Source organism: Sarcophilus harrisii, chromosome 5, assembly GCF_902635505.1.
Source record: "Sarcophilus harrisii chromosome 5, mSarHar1.11, whole genome shotgun sequence".
NCBI lineage: Eukaryota > Metazoa > Chordata > Mammalia > Dasyuromorphia > Dasyuridae > Sarcophilus > Sarcophilus harrisii.
Window position 1 is genome coordinate 68,665,787 of NC_045430.1, and position 24,132 is coordinate 68,689,918.

Consider the following 24,132-nt stretch of genomic DNA (forward strand, 5'->3'; position numbering starts at 1 on the left):
AAAAGCACAAGAAAAATCAAGTGGAAAAAAAAACATTTTAAACTTCATTCTGAATATATAAATTCTTTTATTTCTTGAGTCCGTAAAGGACTTATATATAGGACTTAAACTTATCTTGGATTACTGTGTTGCTGAATCAATTGTAGTTTTTTTGTATGATTGTAGAGCTGAATCAATTATACTTGATCGTCACACAGTGTTGCTGAAACTATATACAACGTTTTCCTGGTTCTGCTCATTTTACTTTGCATCATTTCATACAGGTCTTTCCAGATTTTTCTGAAAGCATTCTGCTCATAATTTCTTATAGAATAACAACATTCCATTACATTCATATACTACCACTTGTTCACTAATTCCCCAATTCAGCATCCCCTCAATTTTCAATATTTTGTCATCAAAAGGACTGTTACAAATATTTTCGCACATGTAGATCCTTTTTCCTTTTTTATGATCTCTTTGGGATATATATCTAGTAGTGATATTCTTGGATCAAAGTGCATGCACAGCTTGGTTGCCCTTTGGGCATATGTTTCAAATTGCTCTCCAGAATGGTTTGGATCACTTCATAAATCCATCAACAATATATTAGTGTCCCCACAACTTACATTTCTTTTCTTTCTTTTCTTTTTTTTTTTTTTTTTTTTTTTTTTTTTTTTTTTTTTTTTTTTTTTTTTTTTTTTTTTTGCTGAAGCAGTTGGGGTTATGTGACTTGTCCGGGATCATACTGCCAGGAAGTGTTCCACCTAGCTGCCCCATAACTTACATTTCTAATAATGCTTTGATACTATGACATGCAATAGGCTGATGATGTTAATTCACAATTTAGAATTATCACCCAATAAAAAATCCAAATTGATTTTATGCCTCCAATGAGGCTGACAATTTTTGTAGCTTTGTCTCACTTAAATCCAATTCACACACAAGTCAAAACATCACCCTTATGATGTTATTGGTCCTTCTTTTAGAATGAAGGGCAAATAGCAACAATAGTACTATTTAATGATAACTTTCAAATGATGGTGAACAATTTGGAAATCAGAAGTCCGAATTATTAGTTTAGGGAGCATTTTATTTGGAATAATAACACCTGGATTTTAAATTCCCATTCTATTATTTACTAGTCTTATGACCCTAAGCAAGTCATGGCTTCTAAGGCCCAGGCCTTAGCTTTCTTATCAGTAAAAGTAGTTGAACTAAATAATTTTTGTGCTTCCTTCTAAAGTTACATTCTAACTATCAGTCTACTAAGGTAGACTATGTAGTATGGTAAAAATAAGATTTGCATTCCAGTCTATTACTAGAAGTGTGACTTCAGACAAGATAGTTATATTTATCTGGGGCTCAGTTTCATCATTCTATAAGTGTTTGATTAGATATTCTTAGATTCCTTCTAGATACTGTGGTAGCAGCAGCATCTATTTTAGGTACCCAGAGATTGTTTCACTTGAGAGAGGGCAGGGCAAATTCTTTGAAAATCAATTGATTGGGAGAATAGGGCTTGAATTATTGCCTTGATATTTATGTACCATGAGACATAAGGGCTTTGACCTATGAGGAAGTAGAACTTGGTAAGCTTCAGTGGAATTCCCACTTATCTTTTGAGATGTCTTACTGAGAATATTGTTGATGCTGTGGTGAATATAAAAGCAGACAGTGGAATTCTGAATTTAATCAGAAACTATAATCTCTTAAAATTTATTAGTAAAGTTGTTTTTCTTGCACATTAAGGCCCACCTATGTCTTGTTGTATTTTAGCCCCAAACCTGAATCATTAGATTGGCCTGTTAGTCCTAATCCAAAAAAGTCCTAAAAAAGTTTTTTAATTGTGGTTTGCAATGACTTTGTGTGTGCATTCTAGAAAAAGGTAAAAGAGCTATGAAAGAAACAGATTCTTGCAAGATTGCATGGTCAGATACAAGATAGTAGTTCCCCATGAGCAAAACTCTCAGTGAGAGGAGGGAACATCCATTGACCTCATGTATCAATGGAAACTTGAGGACAATGAAAATAAAAATATAAAACCAAGTATTCTTTGGCTTTTACTAATGGTTTTAGAAAAGTTAGATCAGCATGGTAAGGGAAATTAAAATAAATTTGTCTTTGGCAATTAGAGGAAAGGTGAATGAAGAGCTTTTGATCTTTAAAAACCAGACCTTAAAGGCAAAGGTGGGAGGGGTGGTGGCTTTTGGATTTCATAATATGATAAATACTTAAGAGAATAGGAATCAGTAACTTCTAATCAATCAGTTTTACTGGAAAATGTGTTGAATCTTGCTAAGATTAGGGGTACAAGGGAAGAGAATAGGAGCAGGAGAGATAATAAAGATTGGGGATTGAGCTAGTGATAAGAAATTTTTGAATTTAACCCATTCCAACAGAAACTCTGAGAAAGTGATTTCTCCATAAGAGTCAGAAGTAGGATTTTGCCACTAAGGAAGTGGAGAGATTGCAAGAAAAATTTAAGTAGCAAGATTATCAATCCAACAACTGATAATGAGTTTTTGTCTAATGGTATAAACTAAAGATCTTTTGTCAATTATAGAGTTCCATTAACTTATAATTTGATCTTGGAAAATCAGCCTGACCAGTTAGAATCCTGAGATTGGGATTGCCTGGAGTTCTGCATACTTGGACTCACAAAGATGAATTCACTCTGCAGCTGGATATCTATATCTGATGGAGAGGGCAAGCAAGAGTGGGGGGTGAGATTTTAAAGTAATAACAGAATGGGGCTTCTCCAAAACCCTAAAAGGATTGCTGCTTTACTTAAAATGAGAATCACTAACTATTCTAAAAGTGTCAGAATAGTCACTAACTATTCTAAAAGGAAGGGGTTTGGGCTCTGGCACTGAACCCATATTAATGATTCCCCCTCCCAATATTTCCCATCATCATTAACAGAAAGAGTTCTATCAAGAAGAGTAGCTAAAAGCTAAGCTTTTTATATTCAGCTACCTTGGTATTCTTTGTTCAGGGAGCCATTATCTTGCTTGCAAGCTATCTTTCCATTTTGAGGGGCACCAAGTTGATATTAAGCTATGTTACTACTTCCCAAATCCTCATTCATATCTCTAAAGGCATATAAATGATGGAAGACCTCCTTATTAAACTATTAGGAACTTAGCAACAAGGTAGAACCTGAGAAGCACAACTTTGACTATTAATTTTGTTGGGAATAATGAAAATAGGCCTTACTAAATAGCTGGAAATTTACTATGTACATTCTAAGCTTACTTAAAAGGAAACAAAACTATCAAAGTTGGTCCTAGGGACTAAAGCTTGAACAATTAATATAACTTCCTAGTTACCAAATCACAAAATGCCAGTGCATGATAAATCGGTTTAACTCTCCTTTGTTGAGAGTCAACATAGGAGATGGATAGTATCACCATCCCCCTCCCTCCCAGGATCACTCTTCTCTTTCCTTACTATAAGGAGACACTTTGTTTTTCTGGATTAAGGCCCAGCAAGCAAACTATGCCTTGCATGTGACATAATGACAGTCCTTTGCCCTCATTCTCTGATGAATGAACTCTGATACAGTTAAACCACAAAACTGGCTCAAACCAATCTTGGGTAGCCCCTGAGTTCGGACAAGCACTCAAGGGAACTTCATCCTGGTCATGAGGCCCTGCTTGGAATAGACATTGTCATAAGACAAACTTGCCATGCTGCTGCCATTATACCTTACTACTTGATTCTTTATCTTGCTACACCTACCTACCTACTTACCTGTCTGTCTGTCTATCCATCCATCCATCCATCCATTTCCCTATATTCCTATCCCTCTAGATGTATAAAGACTTAACCTTGGTGCTTTGGGTCATCTTGACTCTGGCACAGCTGTCTAGTTTTCCTTCCTCCAATGGGCCCTTTGGTACTTTATTTTTCAGAGTTAAGAGTACTGGTGTCTGAAGTAGGATTTTAAAGAGGAGATCCTCCTGACTTCCATAGTGCCATATGAAGGATATTATCCACAGGGGTCTGCTGCACCCTGCTCAATTCACGACTTCATGAGGGTGGTGAGTGATTTTTTTCCTTTCCCTGATTCCTGAGCTCCCAATTTTGGTCGAGCACAGCTCCCTTGGAGGATTGAAATCTTGGTGTCGTGAGTGAAGAGGATTCATCTATCTCTTTTTGGTGAAGTCTGTTGACTTCTTTGGAACAGGTAGCTCTGTGCTTTTTCCTTCAGTAATAATATGAACAACTTGGGATCTAAGAATGAGCTGCACAGAGTCCAAAATTGTTCAATCTACAATAAAAGAACTGAGGCACTGCTCTAAGCCAATGGCATCTCTAATGAAGTGGACTTCTGATCTTGCTCACAATCTGAGATGCCTCCTCCTTCCAGGGCTTTGGTTTGATAGTGCTTGATCCAGACAATACTGAAAATAAAGAATCTCACTGGTCTATAGATCTTGCCTTTGACTCTCCAGGAGTGTAAAGGGCAGAACTCTGGAGAAGTATACTTGAAACAAGGTGTTAACTCAGTGGAATTATGATAATAATTCTCTAGTCTACATATATTTAGTACTTAATATAGTTCTACAAGAATGACACCTATTCTAAAGATTGACATCTATGATGATGTACTTAATAGAGTATATAAGAGTCAACAAGGACTGGGAGACATCTCATCTCCCACCATCATAGTGGCTGGCCTGTTCTTCACAGTCTATCTCCTTCACCTGGGACTCAGCTAGCTTTCTTGAGGGCCTTCAGACAGGCTTTGGTCTCAGTGGTGAAATGAAGGAGAACAGACCAGCCACCACAATGATGGGAGCTTGAATGTCTCTCTCCCAGTCCTTGTTGGCTCTCATATACTCTATTATAAGTACACCATCATAGGTGTCAATCTTGTAGAACTATCTTAAGTACTAAGTACATGTAAACTAGAGAATCATTATCTTAATTCCACTGAGTTAACACCTTGTTGTAAGATTAATCATATTGAACTAGAGAACTATTAATCACCATGTTAAACTAGATAACCATTGTATTATCAATTCCACTGAGTTAACACCTTCTTTCAAGTATACCTCTCCAGAGTTCTTCCCTTTACATATCCTGCTTTCTTTTGTTTTAAAACATAGGTGGTCACCCTGGGGGTGAAAATACCAAAAAGGAGATGATCATGCCCTCCCTGATGTCTCAGGAAGGGAGATGAAAACACCAAAGGGAAATAGGGAATCAAACCAGATTTTTTTAGTGGGTTTCTGAAGGGTCTCATTTTAAACAGGTATACATAAATGCATCAGTATGGGAGATATTACACAAGCACATAGTAATATAACACAGGCTAGTAGTGATGTAACAAACAACATGAATCAACAAGAGGAATTATACATATTCATTAGTCCTAGAAATAGTCCAAAACCAATCTACTGTTCATTAATTCATGTGTCAGAGAATCCAATGATTCCTGCAAGTTTTGAAGTCCTACAATAGTCTCATCATGTTTCAGGAAATCCAATGATTCCTGCTGGTTTTGAAGTTCTGCAACATTCTCATCAACAATTTTTGATGTTCATGAGTTAATTGCCATACACATTGGGTTAACAGTCATACACTAGAGGTCCACTGGTTGAAAATTAACTGATGAGCAGACATTAACAGTCCTAGCTTGACTCTTCAGGAGGTCCTACTGGGCCAGTGAATAGACCCATGGGCTAGGGTGAAACATAAATGTCAAAACATCTACATGGGGCAATGGGCCAGCAGATAAGCAGGCCACAGGCCAGCAAACAGGACCACTTTGTGACAAAGTTTTTATAGTCATCTTCCCAAGTTGGGGAAAAGAGGGATGACAAAAGGCTGAGGAGCAACTAAAATAGCTGGGGGACTTACCAAGTCGTTAAATCCACCACTACCATGCTGGGCTTGGTCATCATAACAAGTCAAAAGCAAGGGTGATCCTCTAGCTAGCATCCTATAATTTGGCAAATGAATTTAACAATCTGCAGTTTATAGCTCTGAGGCCTAATATTAGAATTTATAATCATTACTCTTTGGAATCCTATCAAACTGATTAATACCAATTAGAATAAAATATGGGTCCAATTAATCATTTATCACAGCCACCAAAGAATATGGTTGCAGGGCATATGCATTTAGTCCATGGACTAATGGATTTTAATAACTGTTGTAATTTCCACTAAAGAAAATCCCATACATTGTTGGCCAGTATGGGTATGTTTGACCATGATAAAATTAATTTTCTAAGAGAAAGCAGATTTCTAAGAAAATCATTAGATCAGATAGGGAAAAAAATTTGAGTCTCCAGAGTGAGATGCTTTTAAGAAGTAGCTGTTTGAGAGAAGTAGAGAGTAACCTGGCTTTTTTAATGAGTGTTTGCAACTTTATGTGATGGTTTCTGTCCACTTCCCCCTAAAATGGACCTCTCCTTTATATTTTGTCTATGTCTATTTTATTATTTTGTCTATATTTGTGTCTTTGTAAAATGTAGGAAAATCTTTGTCTTGATTGATGTTTGGTGGTTTGTAGAATCTGTTACCTTGAAAGAGGTCAAAAAAGGGGGAAATGCAGCCAACCAGAAAAAAAATGCTAAAAGGCTGCAGCCAAAGAACTTATAATGCTATGAAAAAATAAGTGAAGCTTTATACTTGAAGTAATTGTTCCAGTAAGCAGGACTAACTCTCCCTTTAGGCTTTCACCAGGGAGGTTAGGCTATAAGAGAAAAAGGGAGCCAAGATGGTGGAGAAAAGGCAATAAATTGAGCTCTCCTCAAAATCCCTTTGAATACATTTGATAATGCCATAAAACAATTCCTGGAGCAACAGAACCCACAGAAGGACAGGTTGCAGAGTTGAAGAGTGGTTGTGGTTGCTTACAAACTAGAACATAGGTCAGAAGAATAGTACACACACCTCTCTTTAGACCATGATGCCTTGGAAGAAGTGAAAACTTACAGGTCCCTGAAAGGATCTCTGAAAACAGCTGCAGAAAATCCATGAAGCTTGGGATAATGCACTCTCCACCCTGGAAGTAGAACCCTACTTTAACAAATGGCTAAAAGTCAAGAAATAAGCTAGGAAAATGAGTAAACAACAGAAAAAAAATTTTTTTACCATCAAATATTACCACGGTACAAAGAAGATTAAAACACACTCAGAAAAAGACGAAGTCAAAGCTCCTATGTTCAAAGCCCCCAGGAAAAATACCAATTGGTCTCAGGCCATGGAAGAATTCAAAAAAGAGGTAAGTAAAAGAAGTAGATTAAAAATTAGGAAGAAAAATAGTGATGCAAGAAAATCATGAAAAAAGAGTCAACCTCTTGAAGGAGACACCCAAAAATACTGAAGAAAATATCTTTAAAAACATACAACCTAGTATGTAAAGTAAAAGAAGTACAAAAAGCCAATGAGGAGAAAAATGCCTTTAAAAAGCAAAATTGGTCAAATGGAAAAAGAGGCGCAAAAATTCATTTTGAAGAAAATATCTTAAAAAGCAGAATTGGCCAAATGGAAAAGGAGATTCAACAGTTTATTGAAGAAAATAATTCCTTAAAAATTAGAAGTAAATGAAGTTAATGATTTTATGAGAAATCAAGCAACAATAAAATAAAACCAAAAGGATGCAAAAATAGAAGACAATGTTAAGTATCTCACTGGAAAAAGTGACCTGGAAAATAGATTCAGGAGAGAGAATCCAAAAATTACTAGTCTCCCTGAAAGTCATAATCAAAAAAGAATTTACACCATCTTTCAAGAAATTATTAAAGAAAACTACCCTGATATTGTTGAATCAGGGATTAAAGTGAAAATTGCAAGAATCATATCCTGAGATTCCAAAATGAAACCTCCCGGGTATATTAGTCAAATTCAAGAACTCCCAGGTCAAGGAGAAAATATTGCAAGCAGCCAGTAAGAAACAGTTCAAGTATCATGGAGTCACAGTCTTGGCTGCTTGCACCCCTCCCCCAGATAGGAAGTCATCCAATATATGTTAAATATGGTAGAATTATATGTTAAATCCAATATATGCATACATATTTATACAATTATCTTGCTGCACAAGAAAAATCAAATCAAACCAGAAAAAAAAAAAATGAGAAAATAAAATGCAAGCAAACAAAAAAAAGAGTGAAAATGCTAAGTTGTGAACCACATTCTGTTCCCATAATCTTCTCTCTGGATGTAGATGGCTCTCTTCATCACAAGACCAATGAAACTGGTTTGAATCATCTCACTGTTGAAGAGAGCCACATCCATCAGAATTGATCCTCGTATAATCTTGCTGTTACCGTGTATAATGATCTTCTGGTTCTGCTGATTTCACTTATGAGTTCATATAAGTCTCTCCAGGCTTTCTGAAATCTTCCTGCTGGTCATTTCTTACAGAACAATAATATTCCATAACATTCATATACCATAACTTATTCAGTCATTCTCCAACTGATGGGCATCCACTCAGTTTCCAGTTTCTTGCCACTGCAAAAAGGATTACCACAAATATTTTTGCACACATGGGTCTCTTAAAGAGGGAATATTATAAACACTCAATTGATATAAGATCTATCTTACCTACAAAAAGTATGAGGGGAAGGGAATAAAAAAAAGTGTGCGGCATGTGTGTGTGTGTGTGTGTGTGTGTGTGTGTGAGTGAGAAACAGAAGGAAGGACAAATCTGGTGAGGAGGTAGTCAGAAGCTAAACACTTTTAAGGAAGGACAGGGTGAAAAAGGAGAATAGAATAAATGGGATGGGGATGAATAGAATGGAAGGAAATAACAATTAACAATAGTAATCATGAAAAAAAATTGAAGCAAGTTTCTCTAATAAAAGTGCTTTAATTCAATATTGTTTGGAGAAATGAAAATTAAAAAGAATTCTGAGGTTTATACCTCATACCTATTGGATTGGCAGAAAAGGAAAATGACAAATATTGGAGGAAATATGGGAAAAATGAGACATTAATGAACTACTGGTGGAGTTGTGCAATACTACTATTACATCTGTATTCCAAAAGAGATTAAAAAAAAAAAAAAGAGAAAAAGGACCTATATATACAAAAATATTTCTATCAGCTCTTTTCAGGGGGCAAAAAATTAGAATTTGAGTGGATTTCTGTCAATTCAGGGATGGCTGAACTGTGGTATATGATTATAATGGACTATGTGCTATAAGAAATAATGAACAGGATAAGAAATAATGAACAGGATATTCTCAGAAAAACCTGGAAAGATTTACATGAGCAGATGCAAAGTGAAATGTACTGTGTACAAAACAACAGCAATATTATAAAATAAAGACTATTATAAGATTGATGCAGATGTGTGTCTAGATTGTGGAAAAGTAAAAGCTTTTAGTTTTCCAAATTCTTGCAGCCTCTCTAACAACGACCCAAGCTAGCTTGGGTATCCACTGTAGGATAGGGAAAGGGAAAAAAAAAGCCCTTTACCTTGTCCAGAGTTCCAGATTTCCTGGTCCTGCTATCTCAAAAAAAAGTGTGACAAAAAGAGGCCTTTTTGCCTGAAATGCAAATACTCTCCACGGGAGAATATTCCCCGCAGCCCAGACCCGGTCTGGGTGCCCACTATCTTTAGAGATAGGGTGAGACGAAAGAAGGAATGCAGGGAAGAATACTGCACAAACAGCTCAAAACCCAGATTGGTTCTGAGTGTCCAGAAAAAGTTGAGATTCCGTTCAGTTGCCAAATTATGTCTAAGTTTCGAGGATTTTGGTCAGGCAACCAAATGATGAGGTCTAGATATGGAGTACCTAAGTGAAATTAGGGTTTAATTGAGGTCTATGGCTGGTTCGGGTACAAGTTGTCAAATAGAGCTCCCCTGCAACCCTTTTAGATTTGGCGCAAGGATACGGAGTTAAATGAGGTCTAGAAGCGGTTCAAGAGTTCCCTGCAAAGGCATTTACAGGCCTGAAAACCTAGATTGATAAAAGAGGTTTATTATGGGGATTGGAAGTAAGGTTAAAGTATAGTTAAGGAAATAGGTGAAGGTAGAGAGAGGAGTGTGAAGATCGTGTATTTTTAAATCAACAGGAGTCAGGAATTCAGGTTAGGGGAAAATCGTCAGTCTTTATTCTCAGTGAAGAAGGATAGGAGGTGGAAGAGAATCGGCAATAGCAATGTGTGCTGCTGAGTCAAGAAGCTAGCTCGACCAGCAGCCACACAACCAGCAGCTCGGAGTCTCGAACCCAGGCCCAATCTCTCCCAGCTTCTCTTCCTCTCTCTCTCTCTCTGTCTCCACCCACCAAAATCGTCATTTCCTATACAACACATCAGGACTTACACGGAGAGTGGGCAGGGACCATTCTTTATCCAATCATGTATATTAATAGAGTACAGCCCAATTACTATCTAGCCTCACGTACTTGGGACCTCAGTGCATCAGCTCAAACCTCAGCCCATTACAGAGGAGGGCACTGGAAACAGGATTCCAGTGGACAGAGGGTCCTTGGGGTGCCAGGCATGGTACCAGCATGTTTCGACTCTCTGCAAAGAGAGGGCTCCAGCTTGACTCTTTTAAAGGAGAGATTCAGCTAGAGGGGCAATAGGTGAAGTCCCAAGTTGGGTCCTCACTGGTTTCAGTGAGGGCTTGAGTTTGCTTGGCCGGGGTTGGGAAACCTGAGCAGATCATTAGAATAGGAGCTGAGAGAGCCCAAGTTGGCGCAGATCCTGGTGAGGGCTGGAAGAGCCCAGATCTCCTATTGGAATTCAAAGGGATGGTTTTGACCAGGATTTGTGAATGAAAAGGTCCTAGCTTCCTGTATTGATAATACATCAGTCAGGAGGGGTTGGGAATCAGAAAGGAATAAATCAATCTGAAAGGACTAGTTTCTTAAAGGGACCACAACCCGCATCAAGATGATGTCAATGATTTAGCTATTCTCAGCAATACAATGATTGAAGACAACTCTGAAGGACTTATGATGAAAAATGTTACCCGTCACTAGAAAAAGAATTAATGGTGTCTGAAGAGAGATTGGAAGCATACTTTTTAAACTTTATTTTTCTTGAGGTTCTTCCCTGCTTTGGTGTTTGTTTTCTTTCATGCATAACAACATATGGATAATCTACATCAAATTGCTTACTTTATCAATGAGAGAGCATAGGGAAGGAGAGACTTTGAAACTCAAAGTCTAATAAACAAATATTAAAAATTGTTTTTATGGGGCAGCTAGGTGGCACAGTAGATAGAGCACCAGCCCTGAAGTCAGGGCTTTCAAATTCAAATCTGGTCTCAGACATTTAACACTTCCTAGCTGTGTGACCCTGGGCAAGTCACTTAATCCCAACTGTCTCAGCCAAAAAAAAAAAAATGGAGGAAAAGTAAGATATTAAAGAAATAAAAAAAAAAAAAAAAAAAGAAAAAATCTGCAAGACACTTCCCCCCTGTTGTTTCAGACTTGACCTTATAGAACTGCAAAAAAATGTCTTAATAGATTTTGAAGGTTTCAAGATTATTCATTAAGGAATTTGAAGATTAATCATATTAAGATTGTAAAGAACTCCTAGGACTTTGGGTAATTCCAGGAACTTAGTGTCTTCTGAACTATCTTAGTGAGTTTTTAAAGTACTACTGTAGAATTTGTTTTAAGGAAAAAATAAGAATTCAAAAAATTTGAAAAACAAATGGCATTTAGAAAAATTCCCCTCTCACCCCACCAAAGTAGCATAGCTTTTTTGTTTTAGTGCAATGAAGGAAGTTTAGAAGTAATTCCAGAATGAAGGAAAAAAAAAATAGATGCTCTTCACAGTCACCTTTTGTTATCCCTATCTTGATCATGAAAACAATTGTTTAAATCAAAGGTCTCCAGTGATTCCTCCAGTTCAGAGACTTTTTCCTTCTGATCCTGTTAAACTCTCTTAAATTAGGCTCCCAATAAATGTGTAGGGGAAAAAGTTGGAAAAATGCAGGGAAACTTGAATTACATTTCAGTTGCATAAATTTATGTGCTGTGTAATCTTGAGTAACTTTTCTTACCTCTTTTTTTCTGATCTGTACAGAGAAAAACAGTAATGGTACTCATCTCTTAGGGTTGTTGTGAAGATCAAAATAATATGATTACAAAGTGCTCAACACTGTATAGTGAGCACTATATTATTATTTCTTTAATTGAATGTAATTGTTCCATGCCTGATAATTCCAAGTGAATTTAAAATGCCAAAGACAATAAAAGCAGTGAGTTTTATACAGGGCAATTTGGAAATGCATTCAACTGAATTGATGTCATCTTTTAAGTTTTGTTTCATGTATTTAAATAAATATTCTTTATGTTATTATTGTACTTTTAAGTTTTCTTACATTGTGAAATCTGAAAGACTATTGTAACAGAAATAGCATTAGGCAAAACAACTTTTTTAATCTGGATGCTCTTACATTATGAAATGAGCTTTTTAAAAGATGTGATATAAATAGATATTTGAAAATTTTATAATAATAATATTTACTCGAATAGTGAATTTTCATTTGAAAAGTTTTGACTATTAAAAAAGTATATAGAATGGTTTAAAGATATAGTTTCTTTTTTTTTTTTTTTTTATTTAATAGCCTTTTATTTACAGGATATATACATGGGTAACTTTACAGGATTAACAATTGCCAAACCTCTTGTTCCAATTTTTCACCTCTTACCCCCCCCCACCCCCTCCCCTACATGGCAGGATGACCAGTAGATGTTAAATATATTAAAATATAACTTAGATACACAATAAGTATACATGACCAAAACATTATTTTGCTGTACAAAAAGAATCAGACTCTGAATTATTGTACAATTAGCTTGTGAAGGAAATCAAAAATGCAGGTGTGCATAAATATAGGGATTGGGAATTCAATGTAATGGTTTTTAGTCATCTCCCAGAGTTCTTTTTCTGGGCATAGCTAGTTCAGTTCATTACTGCTCCATTAGAAATGATTTGGTTGATCTCGTTGCTGAGGATGGCCTGATCCATCAGAACTGGTCATCATCTAGTATTGTTGTTGAAGTATATAATGATCTCCTGGTCCTGCTCATTTCACTCAGCATCAGTTCGTGTAAGTCTCTCCAGGCCTTTCTGAAATCATCCTGTTGGTCATTTCTTACAGAACAGTAATATTCCATAATTTTCATATACCACAATTTATTCAGCCATTCTCCAACTGATGGACATCCATTCAGTTTCCAGTTTCTAGCCACTACAAAAAGGGCTGCCACAAACATTCGTGCACATACAGGTCCCTTTCCCTTCTTTATAATCTCTTTGGGATATAATCCCAGTAGTAACACTGCTGGATCAAAGGGTATGCACAGTTTGATAACTTTTTGAGCATAGTTCCAAACTACTCTCCAAAATGGTTGGATTCGTTCACAACTCCACCAACAATGCATCAATGTCCCAGTTTTCCCGCATCCCCTCCAACAATCATCATTATTTTTTCCTGTCATCTTAGCCAATCTGACAGGTGTGTAGTGGTATCTTAGAGTTGTCTTAATTTGCATTTCTCTGATTAATAATGACTTGGAGCAAAAAGATATAGTTTCGACATATTAATAATGAGTCCAACTATTAGGTATAAAGTAAAGAATAAATTAATTGTTAACTGTTAGGAAAACATCAGGAAAGATATTCAAGCCCTAAATTGTAATTATAGAAAATTTGCTATTCGAGATAAAAATTCCTGGGACTGTCCTGCCATCACAGATCTAGGGATTATAGGGATAGCTGTCTGCATTTTCATGAAGCCAACAGTAGAAAAATATATATAGCTTATGCTCTAGTCTGGGAACTGCTAAAGGTAGATGCCTATGCCTGGGAAAAGTTTTGGGGATGACTTTGGCACAGTCTAAGGTAAGATCCTTTTGATTCATTTCTCCACTATTTCTTTTCTGAGAAGAAAATTTCTCTGCCCGATTAATCCCGAGGCTTGCTTTTGATACTCTGTGACAACAGGATTGGCTGTCAGATATGGCTCATGCCTGGAATCAAACAGAGGTAAGGAAGTTTTCCTTACTATGATATATAACATTGTTATATCTATGAGCCTCCTTTTACTTGTATACCAAATTTCTATAATCAGAATAGGTGAATAGTAGAAGTTCTGTAAGCACAAAACTAAATATATTAAATAATATATTGATATTGAGTTGTCTCAAGTTAGGATTTAAGTATAAAGATCTAAAAATTTTAATCTGTATTTGTGGAAAATTATAATATAGGAATCATTTCCTCCTAAAGAAAGGAACAATAAGACAAAGCTGTAATATAATGGACTACTGAATTTTGAGAAATAAAAGGATCAGATTGTTTTCTTTAAAAAAATGTATACAAGTATATGATTGTCTTCCAAATTTATTTATCATGGAAATGCAGGCTTTGGGTATGTTTTAGTAAAAAGTTCTCAGAAGAGGATTAAGGATTTTATATATAAAATTTTATTGATAATGGAAAGAAAGTAAAATTATTTTCCTATTTTTAAACTATATCTGATAATTTTAAAAGGATGAATAATTCATTTTATGGTTGAAGTCTCATTAATTTTTTTTTAAAGATTCTTACATCAGGAACAGGATTTAGGTAAGGATAGAAATAGTAAATGGAATATAAACTGAAATTCTCTGAAGTTTCAGGACGGGAAAAGCAAATTTAAGAATCTGTACTAAAATGTATTAAGTCTTGTTATTAGCATAATTATCTAGGAACCTTTAGATCTGAAACCAAAGAAGCAGAGCTTCATTTAGAGCTGTCCTGAGAATGAAGCCTATTATCCAAGAGAAGATATCTGGAGACCAGATGATTGAGACATCTGGAACTCAAAATGTGCTGATTAAATGAACACTGAGAATGGGTTACTGGGATACAAGGAGAATTGATATTAGTTAATATTAGTATTAATTGATCTACTGCTTTGGTCTTTTGTTTCATGGTGTTTATGTTTACTTATTTAACTCAGTGACATGTGAATCTCCTTTCTTAAAACTACTCCATTGTGAGCTCTCTAAGTAGTTTGATCTGTAATCTGACTTCATGTGACAGATTATTAATTTGTAAAAAACCTTAAAGAATTGGCTCACAGATATGTGATCCATGGAGTGAAAGAATTGCCCATTCCTCCATTAGTCAAAAAGGGAAAAAATGAATGAATTGAGGGGATTGGGACAGCAAGTGGTTAATTGTAGACCCCAAGTGAACCATATTAACTCCATCTTGTGTTTCAATCCTGGAGGTAGCTTAGTTTCTGTTCAATTATGGATGTGGTCCAATTTCTGTCATATGAGAAAACTTTATTCAATTGTGGGAATTGAGTGGGTGGGTGGGGAGTCTTATTGCATCGTTTTAACTTAGCCCTCCCTGCAGGGCTAGAAAACTGGATTCATCTTTGCCATCTAAGGAAAGCCCCCACTCCTGAGTGCATGGCAGAACCCTCCAGGGACCTCAATGTCCATATTATATGGACCTAGAAACAGCTGACATCCAGGTATCTGTCTCAAGCTTCCAAAAGGTCTGAATCTCTGACTAGCCCTTGATCATCTCCTTGCTGAAGCATCTATGTGCCATCACCAATACTTCCGGCTACATTTGGGTCAATGCCACTGGCCAGATGGAGACTAATAATAACTTGAAAATCTATGAGCAGGCCCAGTGACTCCATGATCTCAGCCAGAGAAAGCAGCATTTGGTATCTGAAATTCCATCAAAGGTTTTCTCCTTCCTGTCAGGGACCTGGCTATTCTCCTTTGGCTGCAGCTTTTCCTTTTTCTCCTGTTCCTGTTCACCATCTACTCTTGATTGGCTCATTAATTTTGTGTCCCAGTGACTGCGTACCTCTGGGCTTTTCTTCCTCTCTCCTCCCAAAATGGGATATCGCCTTATTTCTGGTGTCCCTCTCTTTCTCCATCAGACTAAGAATAGTCAGACCCCTTAAACCCCCTGGAAGAAGGTGTCATCCATGCTAAATGCTCCTTTCTTGGTTGGAAGGAGTTCTTTTAGACTCCTTCTCTTGAACAAATGGGGTAAATGGCAGAACTCCCATCCAAGACCAACTATTCTTTTCACTCTTCTCCTCTCTTATTATTAGGAAACACCTTATTTTCTAGGTCTAAGGTCCAGCAAGTAAGCCATGCCCAAAGTCTTACCGTCTAAATCACTAATTCTCAAGGTATGTTCTGGGGTGCCTCTGAGGGTTCTAGAACAAGGTCAAAACTGTTTTCAATATGAGGCCATTTAAATTTCTAGTATGGAAAATATTAATAGATATAACTTAGATAAACAAAATATCTTTTGAGGGTGGTCCTCAATAATTTAATTAATTTTAAAGGGTTCTGAAATCAAAAAGTTTGAGAACCTCTGGTCTAGATGAACTTTGCTGCAGTTAAAACTACAGAACTAACTCAAACCAGCCCGAAGGGTGCAAACAACTTTAGGAACCCCAGCCTAGTCATGAGGCCATGCTAAGAAAAGACTTTCTATCTCTACCATGTCGCTGCCATTATACCTCATTGTTGCTGTTATATCTTGTTGCTGTTTAACACTACACTGCTTGATTCTTTCTGATTAAAAAGCCAAAAGATATGGGTGGCAGTTTTCAAAAGAAATTCAAGTTATTTATGGTCACATGGGGAAAAAAATGCTTTAAATCACTACTGATTGGAATAAATTAAAACAGCTCTGAGGTATTACCTCATACCTATCTGGCTGAAGTGAAACAGAAAAATTGGAACACTAATACATGGTTGGTAAAGTTATGAACTCCAAACATTCTGGAGAGCAATTTGAAACTGTGGCCAAAGGTCTACAAAACAGAATATTCTTTGATCCAGTAATACTACTACTTGGTCTGTATCCCAAAGAGATTTTGAAAAAAGAAAGAAAAAAGCTTATATGTACAAATGTTTACAGCAGCTCTTTTTAGTGGTAGCAAAAAATTGGAAATTGAAGGGATACTCATCAATTGGGGAATGGCTGAACAAGTTGTGGTTTATGATTGTAATGGAATACTATTGTGTTCTAAAAAATGATGAGCAGAACGTTTCCAGAAAAACCTGGAAAGACATCAACATCAAAGTGACATAAGCAGAACCTGGAGAACAGTGTACACAGTAACAACCAACTCTGTATGAAGATCAACTGTGACTGACTCGGAACACAATGATCCAAGACAATTGCAAAGGCCACATATTGAAAAATGACATCCATATCCAGAGAAAGAATTGATGAAATCTGAATGCAGATCAAAGCATACAATTTTTTACTTTTTTGATCTGCATGGGGAGTGGTTAAACATGTACAATCATGTAAAACATATTCCTATATTAATCACATGTGTAAAAGAAAAAAATAGATCTAAAAGAAAGTACAAAAAAACAAATAAAGAAACTGAAAAATAATATGCCTTTGATCTGAATATAGAGTCCATCCGTTTTTTCCCTGGAGCTGGGTAGGATTCTTCATTATGAGTCCTTTGGAATTATTTTGGATCACTCTTTTACTGACAAGAGCTAAGTCATTCATAGTTAATTTTCTTATGATCTTGTTATTTTGTATAATGTTCTTTTGGTTTTGCTCAGTTTATTTTGCATCAGCTGATATAAGCTTTTCCAGGTTTTTCTGAAAGCATCCTTCTTGTCATTTCTTATAGTATAATAGTATTCCATTACAATCATATAACACAACTTGGTCATTCACTCTCCAATTGATGAGCATCTCCTTGATTTCCAATTCTTTGCCCTAACAAAAAGAGTTTCTCTAAGTGTTTGTACAAGTAGGTCCTTTTCCTTTTTTTAAACCTTGTTGGGATACAGACTTTGGAGTGCTTTTGCTTTATCAAAGGGATATATGCACAGTATTATAGCCCTTTAGCCAGATCAAATTGCTCTCCAGAACAGCTAGAGCAGTTCACAACTCTACCAACTAACAGTGCATTAGTACCCCAATTTTCCCACATCTTCTCCAATATTTGTTAATTTTCTTTCCTGACATATTAGCCAATTCGATAGGTGTGAATACCTCAGAATTGTTTTAATTTGCATTTCTCTAATCAATAATGACTTAGAGCCCTTTTTCAAATGATTATAAATAACTTAAATTTCTTTATCTGAAAACTGCCTGTTCACATGCATTAATCATTTATTAATTGGGAAATGACTTATATTCTTATAAATTTGACTCACTTCTGTATTTATTTAAGAAATAAGGCCTTCATATATAGATTTGGGGGTCATTGGTATAAGGATGGGGAAAAATCATTAAGAATATATCTAGAGAAGAATAGGGGGCCAAGGATACCGAAGAGAAATTAAACAAGCAAAAACAGAATCAGTGAGATGAGAAACATGAAAGCCTAGAAAAGTATTCAGGGGGAAAAAAATCAAACCTGAAAAATCCATTATCAGATCTGTTAATTAAAAGATCATTTCTGAGGACTGCTAGCTGGTACAGTAAAGTGTACACCAGCCCAGAGTTCAAATACTTAGTATTTCCTAACTGTGTGAGGTTGGGCAAGTCACTTAATCCTCATTAAACACACAACCCCAAGAGATCAGTGCTAACTCTGTAATACAACGTTTCCATCAAGTGATGAGATCATACTCAGGCCAGACTACAAAGGAAAGGAATGGACACAACAAATTCAGGCAGATTTTCCTAGAAATCTGGACTAAAAAAGGGAGGGAGAGGGGTGTGTGTGTGCACATATGTATGTGTGTAGGGAGGAGATGGTAATACCTAGTGAAAGTTTTTGGAAGTTCTGATGGACCAGGCCATCCTCAGCAACGAGATCAACCAAATCATTTCCAATGGAGCAGTAATGAACTGAACCAGCTATGCCTAGAAAAAGAACTCTGAGAGATGACTAAAAACCATTACATTGAATTCCCAATCCCTATATTTATGCACACCTGCATTTTTGATTTCCTTCACAAGCTAATTGTACAATATTTCAGAGTCTGATTCTTTTTGTACAGCAAAATAACGTTTTGGTCATGTATACTTATTGTGTATCTAATTTATATTTTAATATATTTAACATCTACTGGTCATCCTGCCATCTGGGGGAGGGGGTGGGGGGTAAGAGGTGAAAAATTGGAACAAGAGTTTTGGCAATTGTTAATGCTGTAAAGTTACCCATGAGTATATCCTGTAAATAAAAGGCTATTAAATAAAAAAAATAAAAAAATAAAAAGAAAGTTTTTGGAAGATGCAGACACTGGTACATAGTTAAAGGCAGTAGGGAAGGAACTAGTAAATAATGAGCCAATGGGAATACTTGAGAGAAAGAAAGGACTGAAGCTACCATCTGCTGAACAAGACAGAAGGAGATGGGATCAAGAGAAAACATGTAAAAAGGTTAGGTCTTGGCAAGGAGAAGGGCCGGCTTACAATCAAAAAATGAGAGAAAGGCCATAGTCAAGATTTTTTGAGGTAAAGGGGTAAAGAGGTGAGTTCTTAAGTTAAGAGAAATTGGAGGTAGGAGGAAACAACTTATAATATTGAGAAAGATTTCCAATAGAAAAGTAACTAGAATAGGGATAAAGGAAAGTTATTATGGGTGACAACAAAGTTCTGAGTCAGAGTAGATTGTAAATCATAGAAATAAACATGAATAAAAATAAGTAAGGAAAGGGACTTGCTTTGGAGAGAGATAATAAGTAACTTTTATTGTAGATTCCTTAGACTTTGGTAAACTCCCTGCATGGAATATAACCCATGAGACCATAACATGCAATCCCCTTGGGAGTTTGGCACTTAAGGTAGTGCCAGAAGTTAAATCTGTATGAATGTGAAGTGAATTCTTTATTTTGATGACACAATGAAATGAAGATTGCCGCAATAAAAGACAGTTTGATAATTTTAAACTGGTTGTTTTATTTTGTTTTTAAGAGTTTACACAAGGTGGCTTCACAAAACTCCATTTTCCCTTTGAACTTCAATCACATGCACAGCAAAGCTTTAAGAAGACATACTAAAAGTATAGCACATTACCTGGGGATATTCTGCAGAGAATAATGGATAACTCTCTAATAAAAACATCTTAACAAGGAGAACTTAAAACATAAACTATTATAGTTCCCATTTCAATTTGCATGCTGCAAAGTTTCCCTTTAAAGTCTACTTTCCCCCCCATAATTAACAGATATCCCTACAAAAATATTATTGATGGCTAACTGTTAAAAACCTTTAGCTACTGAATACTATGTTTTAAGGGGAAGAAGAACAAAATTATATTAAACTGATTAACCAGTAGACTTTAAAATAAATATCTGCAATGAGATGATAACTTAGTAAAACTATTTTGAATGAAGTTCAACAACAACAAAAAAACATTTGTTCATTCTCTTTGGTATCTCTCCTATATTTTTTCACTTTTTATTTAAGTGATATTACTTAATAAAATTAAAGAAAAAGGGAAATGGAGAAGTGAGTAATAAAACTATTGCCTTAGGTTTTTTTCTAGGCTAGGTAGCTAATAAAATAGTCTCACACACTGGAGAAGAATATCATAAATGATGGATAAGGATTACTTCTAGTTTATACTTCAAATATTGTGTACTAACATAGGAAGTATCAAAACTATGACTCAAAGTGGCCTCATTTGGCAAGGCTGAGCTTGGGATTGATTTAAAATTAAATTTTTCTCTTACTCTTTCAATTTTCATGTGTGGTACTCATTATATCTGGTACCACTTACACTGTTTCCTTATTTATTTCCACTCTAGCATGATTTTTAAATAAATGGCTAGCTGGAAATGAACATTTAACATAATTTTGGTCTCTACTGTTTGGAGCCTTCAAAACATTATCAAAATAAGCCACTAAAAATGGCAGAATTTAGTTTAGAGAAGAGACACTGGAAAGATAAGAAAAAAGTGGGCAGTAATAATAACATGATTTCAAACTTTGTGACTTATTAATGCCACAAAAAGTAAAAATAAATTTGTCATGCTTAATGTCAAAAATTGGTAGAATATTCATGGTCCTGGGAGTCCTTAATAAAGAGCACTAAATAAACAAAGCTTTAGGCTGAAATCACTTACAACCTATTAATGTCCCAATGATCCATGGAGCAAAAGACAGTTGATGAATTCTGAAATAAAGATCTATGGGGGGAAAAAAACCTATTGTTTCTCATGTTGATAAAGATTTTTTTTTCTAGGTCTCTAAAATTTGTGGAAAATCTCAGCCTCTGTCACTCACCTTTAAATTCACAAAATTTCCCTTTCATCTGACATAGATGTGATCTTATAATACTCATATTTCAGTATAAGTATTTGAGATTCAGAAGAATATAGATGATTTTAAATTAACATTAATATTGAAATTCCTATATTCTTGTTCTAGAAGTTAACAGCTTTAGGATTTTTAATAAATAATCAATAGTATATTTAAACTGGGATAACTTCAAGTAGTCAGAACTAATGGAGAAAGTAGATCATTAGAATATTTAAAAGTTTTAAGGCTTAAGAAACAAGTGAAGCAAAAAACCATGTTATCAAAGTCAAAGAACTTTTGAGTTGGAATTTTGAAATACAGGTTATGTGGAATTGCTAGATAACTAAAATCAAGGGGTTTTCAATGACTTGGAAAAATGATTTCAAAGCAATTTCTAATTGGTAAAACTTTAAATTTTCATGACAAAGTATATGATTGAATAGTGTGTGAGACTGAAGACACACAATTGTAGAAAACTAAACCTCATTTTGCAAAGAGGCATACTGGAAAAAAGAATTGACACTCTTTATCCTACAGAAAAAGCTTATGCTTAGTTATGGATCAAGAATCTTTGCAGAGTGCTAATAAAAAGATTTTTAGATATTCTTTCAATATAATGATGATAAAGATATCTAAATGTGTAGTTAACTATACTAAAATATCCCCCTAACTACCCACAAAATTATTCCATATATTAAGGATTTATATAATCCAGAAAAAAAAAAACCCCAACAACAAAAGAATACATTATCTTTTGCCTCAGCATGAAATCTCAGAAAGACTCCCCAAATTCTTGATTGGCAGCATCATACTCTGTAATGAAATGCTTCAGTTCTTCAATGCATCGCTCACCTATTTCATGTAAATTCTGTCTCAAAGCAAACTGCACAGACTTTTCTAATGAAGGATCTTTATCAATCAGCATTTTCACAACCATCCCAAAAGTTTCACAGTCTTGTCGATAAACCTAGAAAGACGAAAGACATGTAAAAATCTGGTTAAAAATTAAAAGTATAGGAAAGCAAATAACCTAGTAATATTTCTAATGCAATTATTGCCCTAAACTGAAATATAAATCACCCCTATCTTTTAATAACATATAGGAAAGTCAAAGCAGCAGAGTGAGAGAGAATAGAGATGGCATAGAAAGGGGAAGGATTAGAATCTAACTTGCCCTGCATACCTCCTTCATAAAAATCTACAGAAAGCACCAGACCAAATTCTGATTGGGAAAGCCATTAAGATGTCAAAGAGAGTAATTTTTTTTTTGAGTTCAAAGAAACCTGAGGTGATAGATAGATGCCTGTAGCCAAGGGGAAATGGGATACAGACATGAAGGTATAGAGTGACAGAAAAAGAAGGTCAAGGTAGGACACCAGAGCAAGAAGCACAAGGGAAGAAAGATTCTTGAACAAGCACTACAGGAATGGGTGGCATTTGACAATTCTTTTGCTCACTCCCAATTCTGGTTGGTGGTTCTGGGATGGAAAGAAGCAACTGATCTTATATACTAAGCATAAAACAAGGTAGTTCTGATGCTAACAAAGGGGAAATCAGGACGTCAGTTGTTTTGAACATAGAGAACCTTCCAGTGAGCAAATTAATAGTGCCCAAGACAAGTAGTAGTCTGTTAAAACTCCCAACCAGAAAAAAAGGGGATAGAATCAAAACTGGGAAGGGAACATGCAAACTGAGAGTAGGAGGGAAGAGAACAAATCTATTATTACATAACACATTTTTGAAAGCTTAAAGCCCAGCTCCCCTCCCACCCACCCCCACCCCCCGCCAGCCAGTCATGAAAGCAACAGAATAAATAAAAGGGCAGAAATGTAGGCTAGACATTCCCAATCAAAAATGTGAATAATCCAGCACTAACAATAACATATAAAGTCAAGAAGCAGGCTGAAAGAATGAGGAAGATCTAAATACAGAAAGAAGGATTTAAAAAAAAAAGAATCACAAGCAAAGCCTTAAAGAAAAATGCAGTTTGCACACAAGTCCAAGAAGAGTTCATAGAAGAGTTGTAGCTAAAAAATTATTTCAAAACTCAACTGAGTACAGTAAAGAATGGAGAAAGAGGCAAGAGGTTGGAAAGAAAGATTAAGAATTAACAGCTTGGAAGAAAAGGCAAAAAAAATCTTTGTAAAAATAACTCCTTGAAAACTAGAATTGCCCCCCCCCCCAAAAAAAAGCAAAACAAATATGAAAGGCTAAAGTAATAGAATAAAATAAATATCTCAAAGGAAAAATAAGTGACCTGGACAAGAGATTGAAGCTAGATAATTTAAGGATCAATGGACTGTGTAAAAAACAAAACCTCAAAATGAAAACTCTTAGGAACACCATAGGAAAAATACCAAGTTCTAAAGTCAAGAGGAAAAAAAAAAATACTGCAAGCAGCTAGAAAGAAGGAATTCAAGTAGGAGGAACCACATTAATAATGACACAAGATTGAGCAGATACCACTCTAATAGAAAGGAAAGTTTAGAATGATATTCCAGAAGGAAAAGGAAATTAATGTACAACCAAGAATTATCTACTCAGAAAAACAACATAATCCTAACAGGGGGAAAAATAGAACAAAATAGGACTTCCAAGCATTCCTGATGAAAAGATTGGAGCTGCATAAAAATCTGACATAAAACTATAAGAGAAAAGAGAAGCAAAGAAAGGTAAACGAGAACAAAAAAATCAAAAAGGACTCAATAAGATCAAATTGTTTAAATTCTCATATGGAAAAATAGGGTAATACAAGTAACTAAGAACTTGAACATCAAGAATCATAGAGAGAATCTAATAAGAAAGAGGACTTGATTGTGATTATTATTGTGTTTAGGTGATTTCAAAAGAAGAATGGGACAGATTGGGAAGCAGAATACACTGAGAGAAAGAGAAAGGGAGAGAAAGAATGGGGCAAATTATGTCACATAATGAGGTGAATAAAGAGATTTATACAATATGG

At 35.5% G+C, this 24,132-nt stretch overlaps 1 protein-coding gene across 11 annotated transcripts in view; it reads right to left on the minus strand.

Moving 5' to 3' along the window:
- Positions 1-19,809: 19,809 nt before the first annotated feature.
- Positions 19,810-24,132, minus strand: part of PPHLN1 (periphilin 1) — a 188,791-nt gene continuing 184,468 nt past the window's right edge. For all 11 annotated transcript variants that reach the window (XM_012550525.3, XM_012550528.3, XM_012550524.3 and 8 more), the window contains one exon: positions 19,810-22,137. In XM_012550525.3, coding sequence (XP_012405979.1) covers positions 21,943-22,137 — 195 coding nt within the window. In that variant the 3' untranslated portion in view covers positions 19,810-21,942. The remainder of the gene's footprint in view (positions 22,138-24,132) is intronic.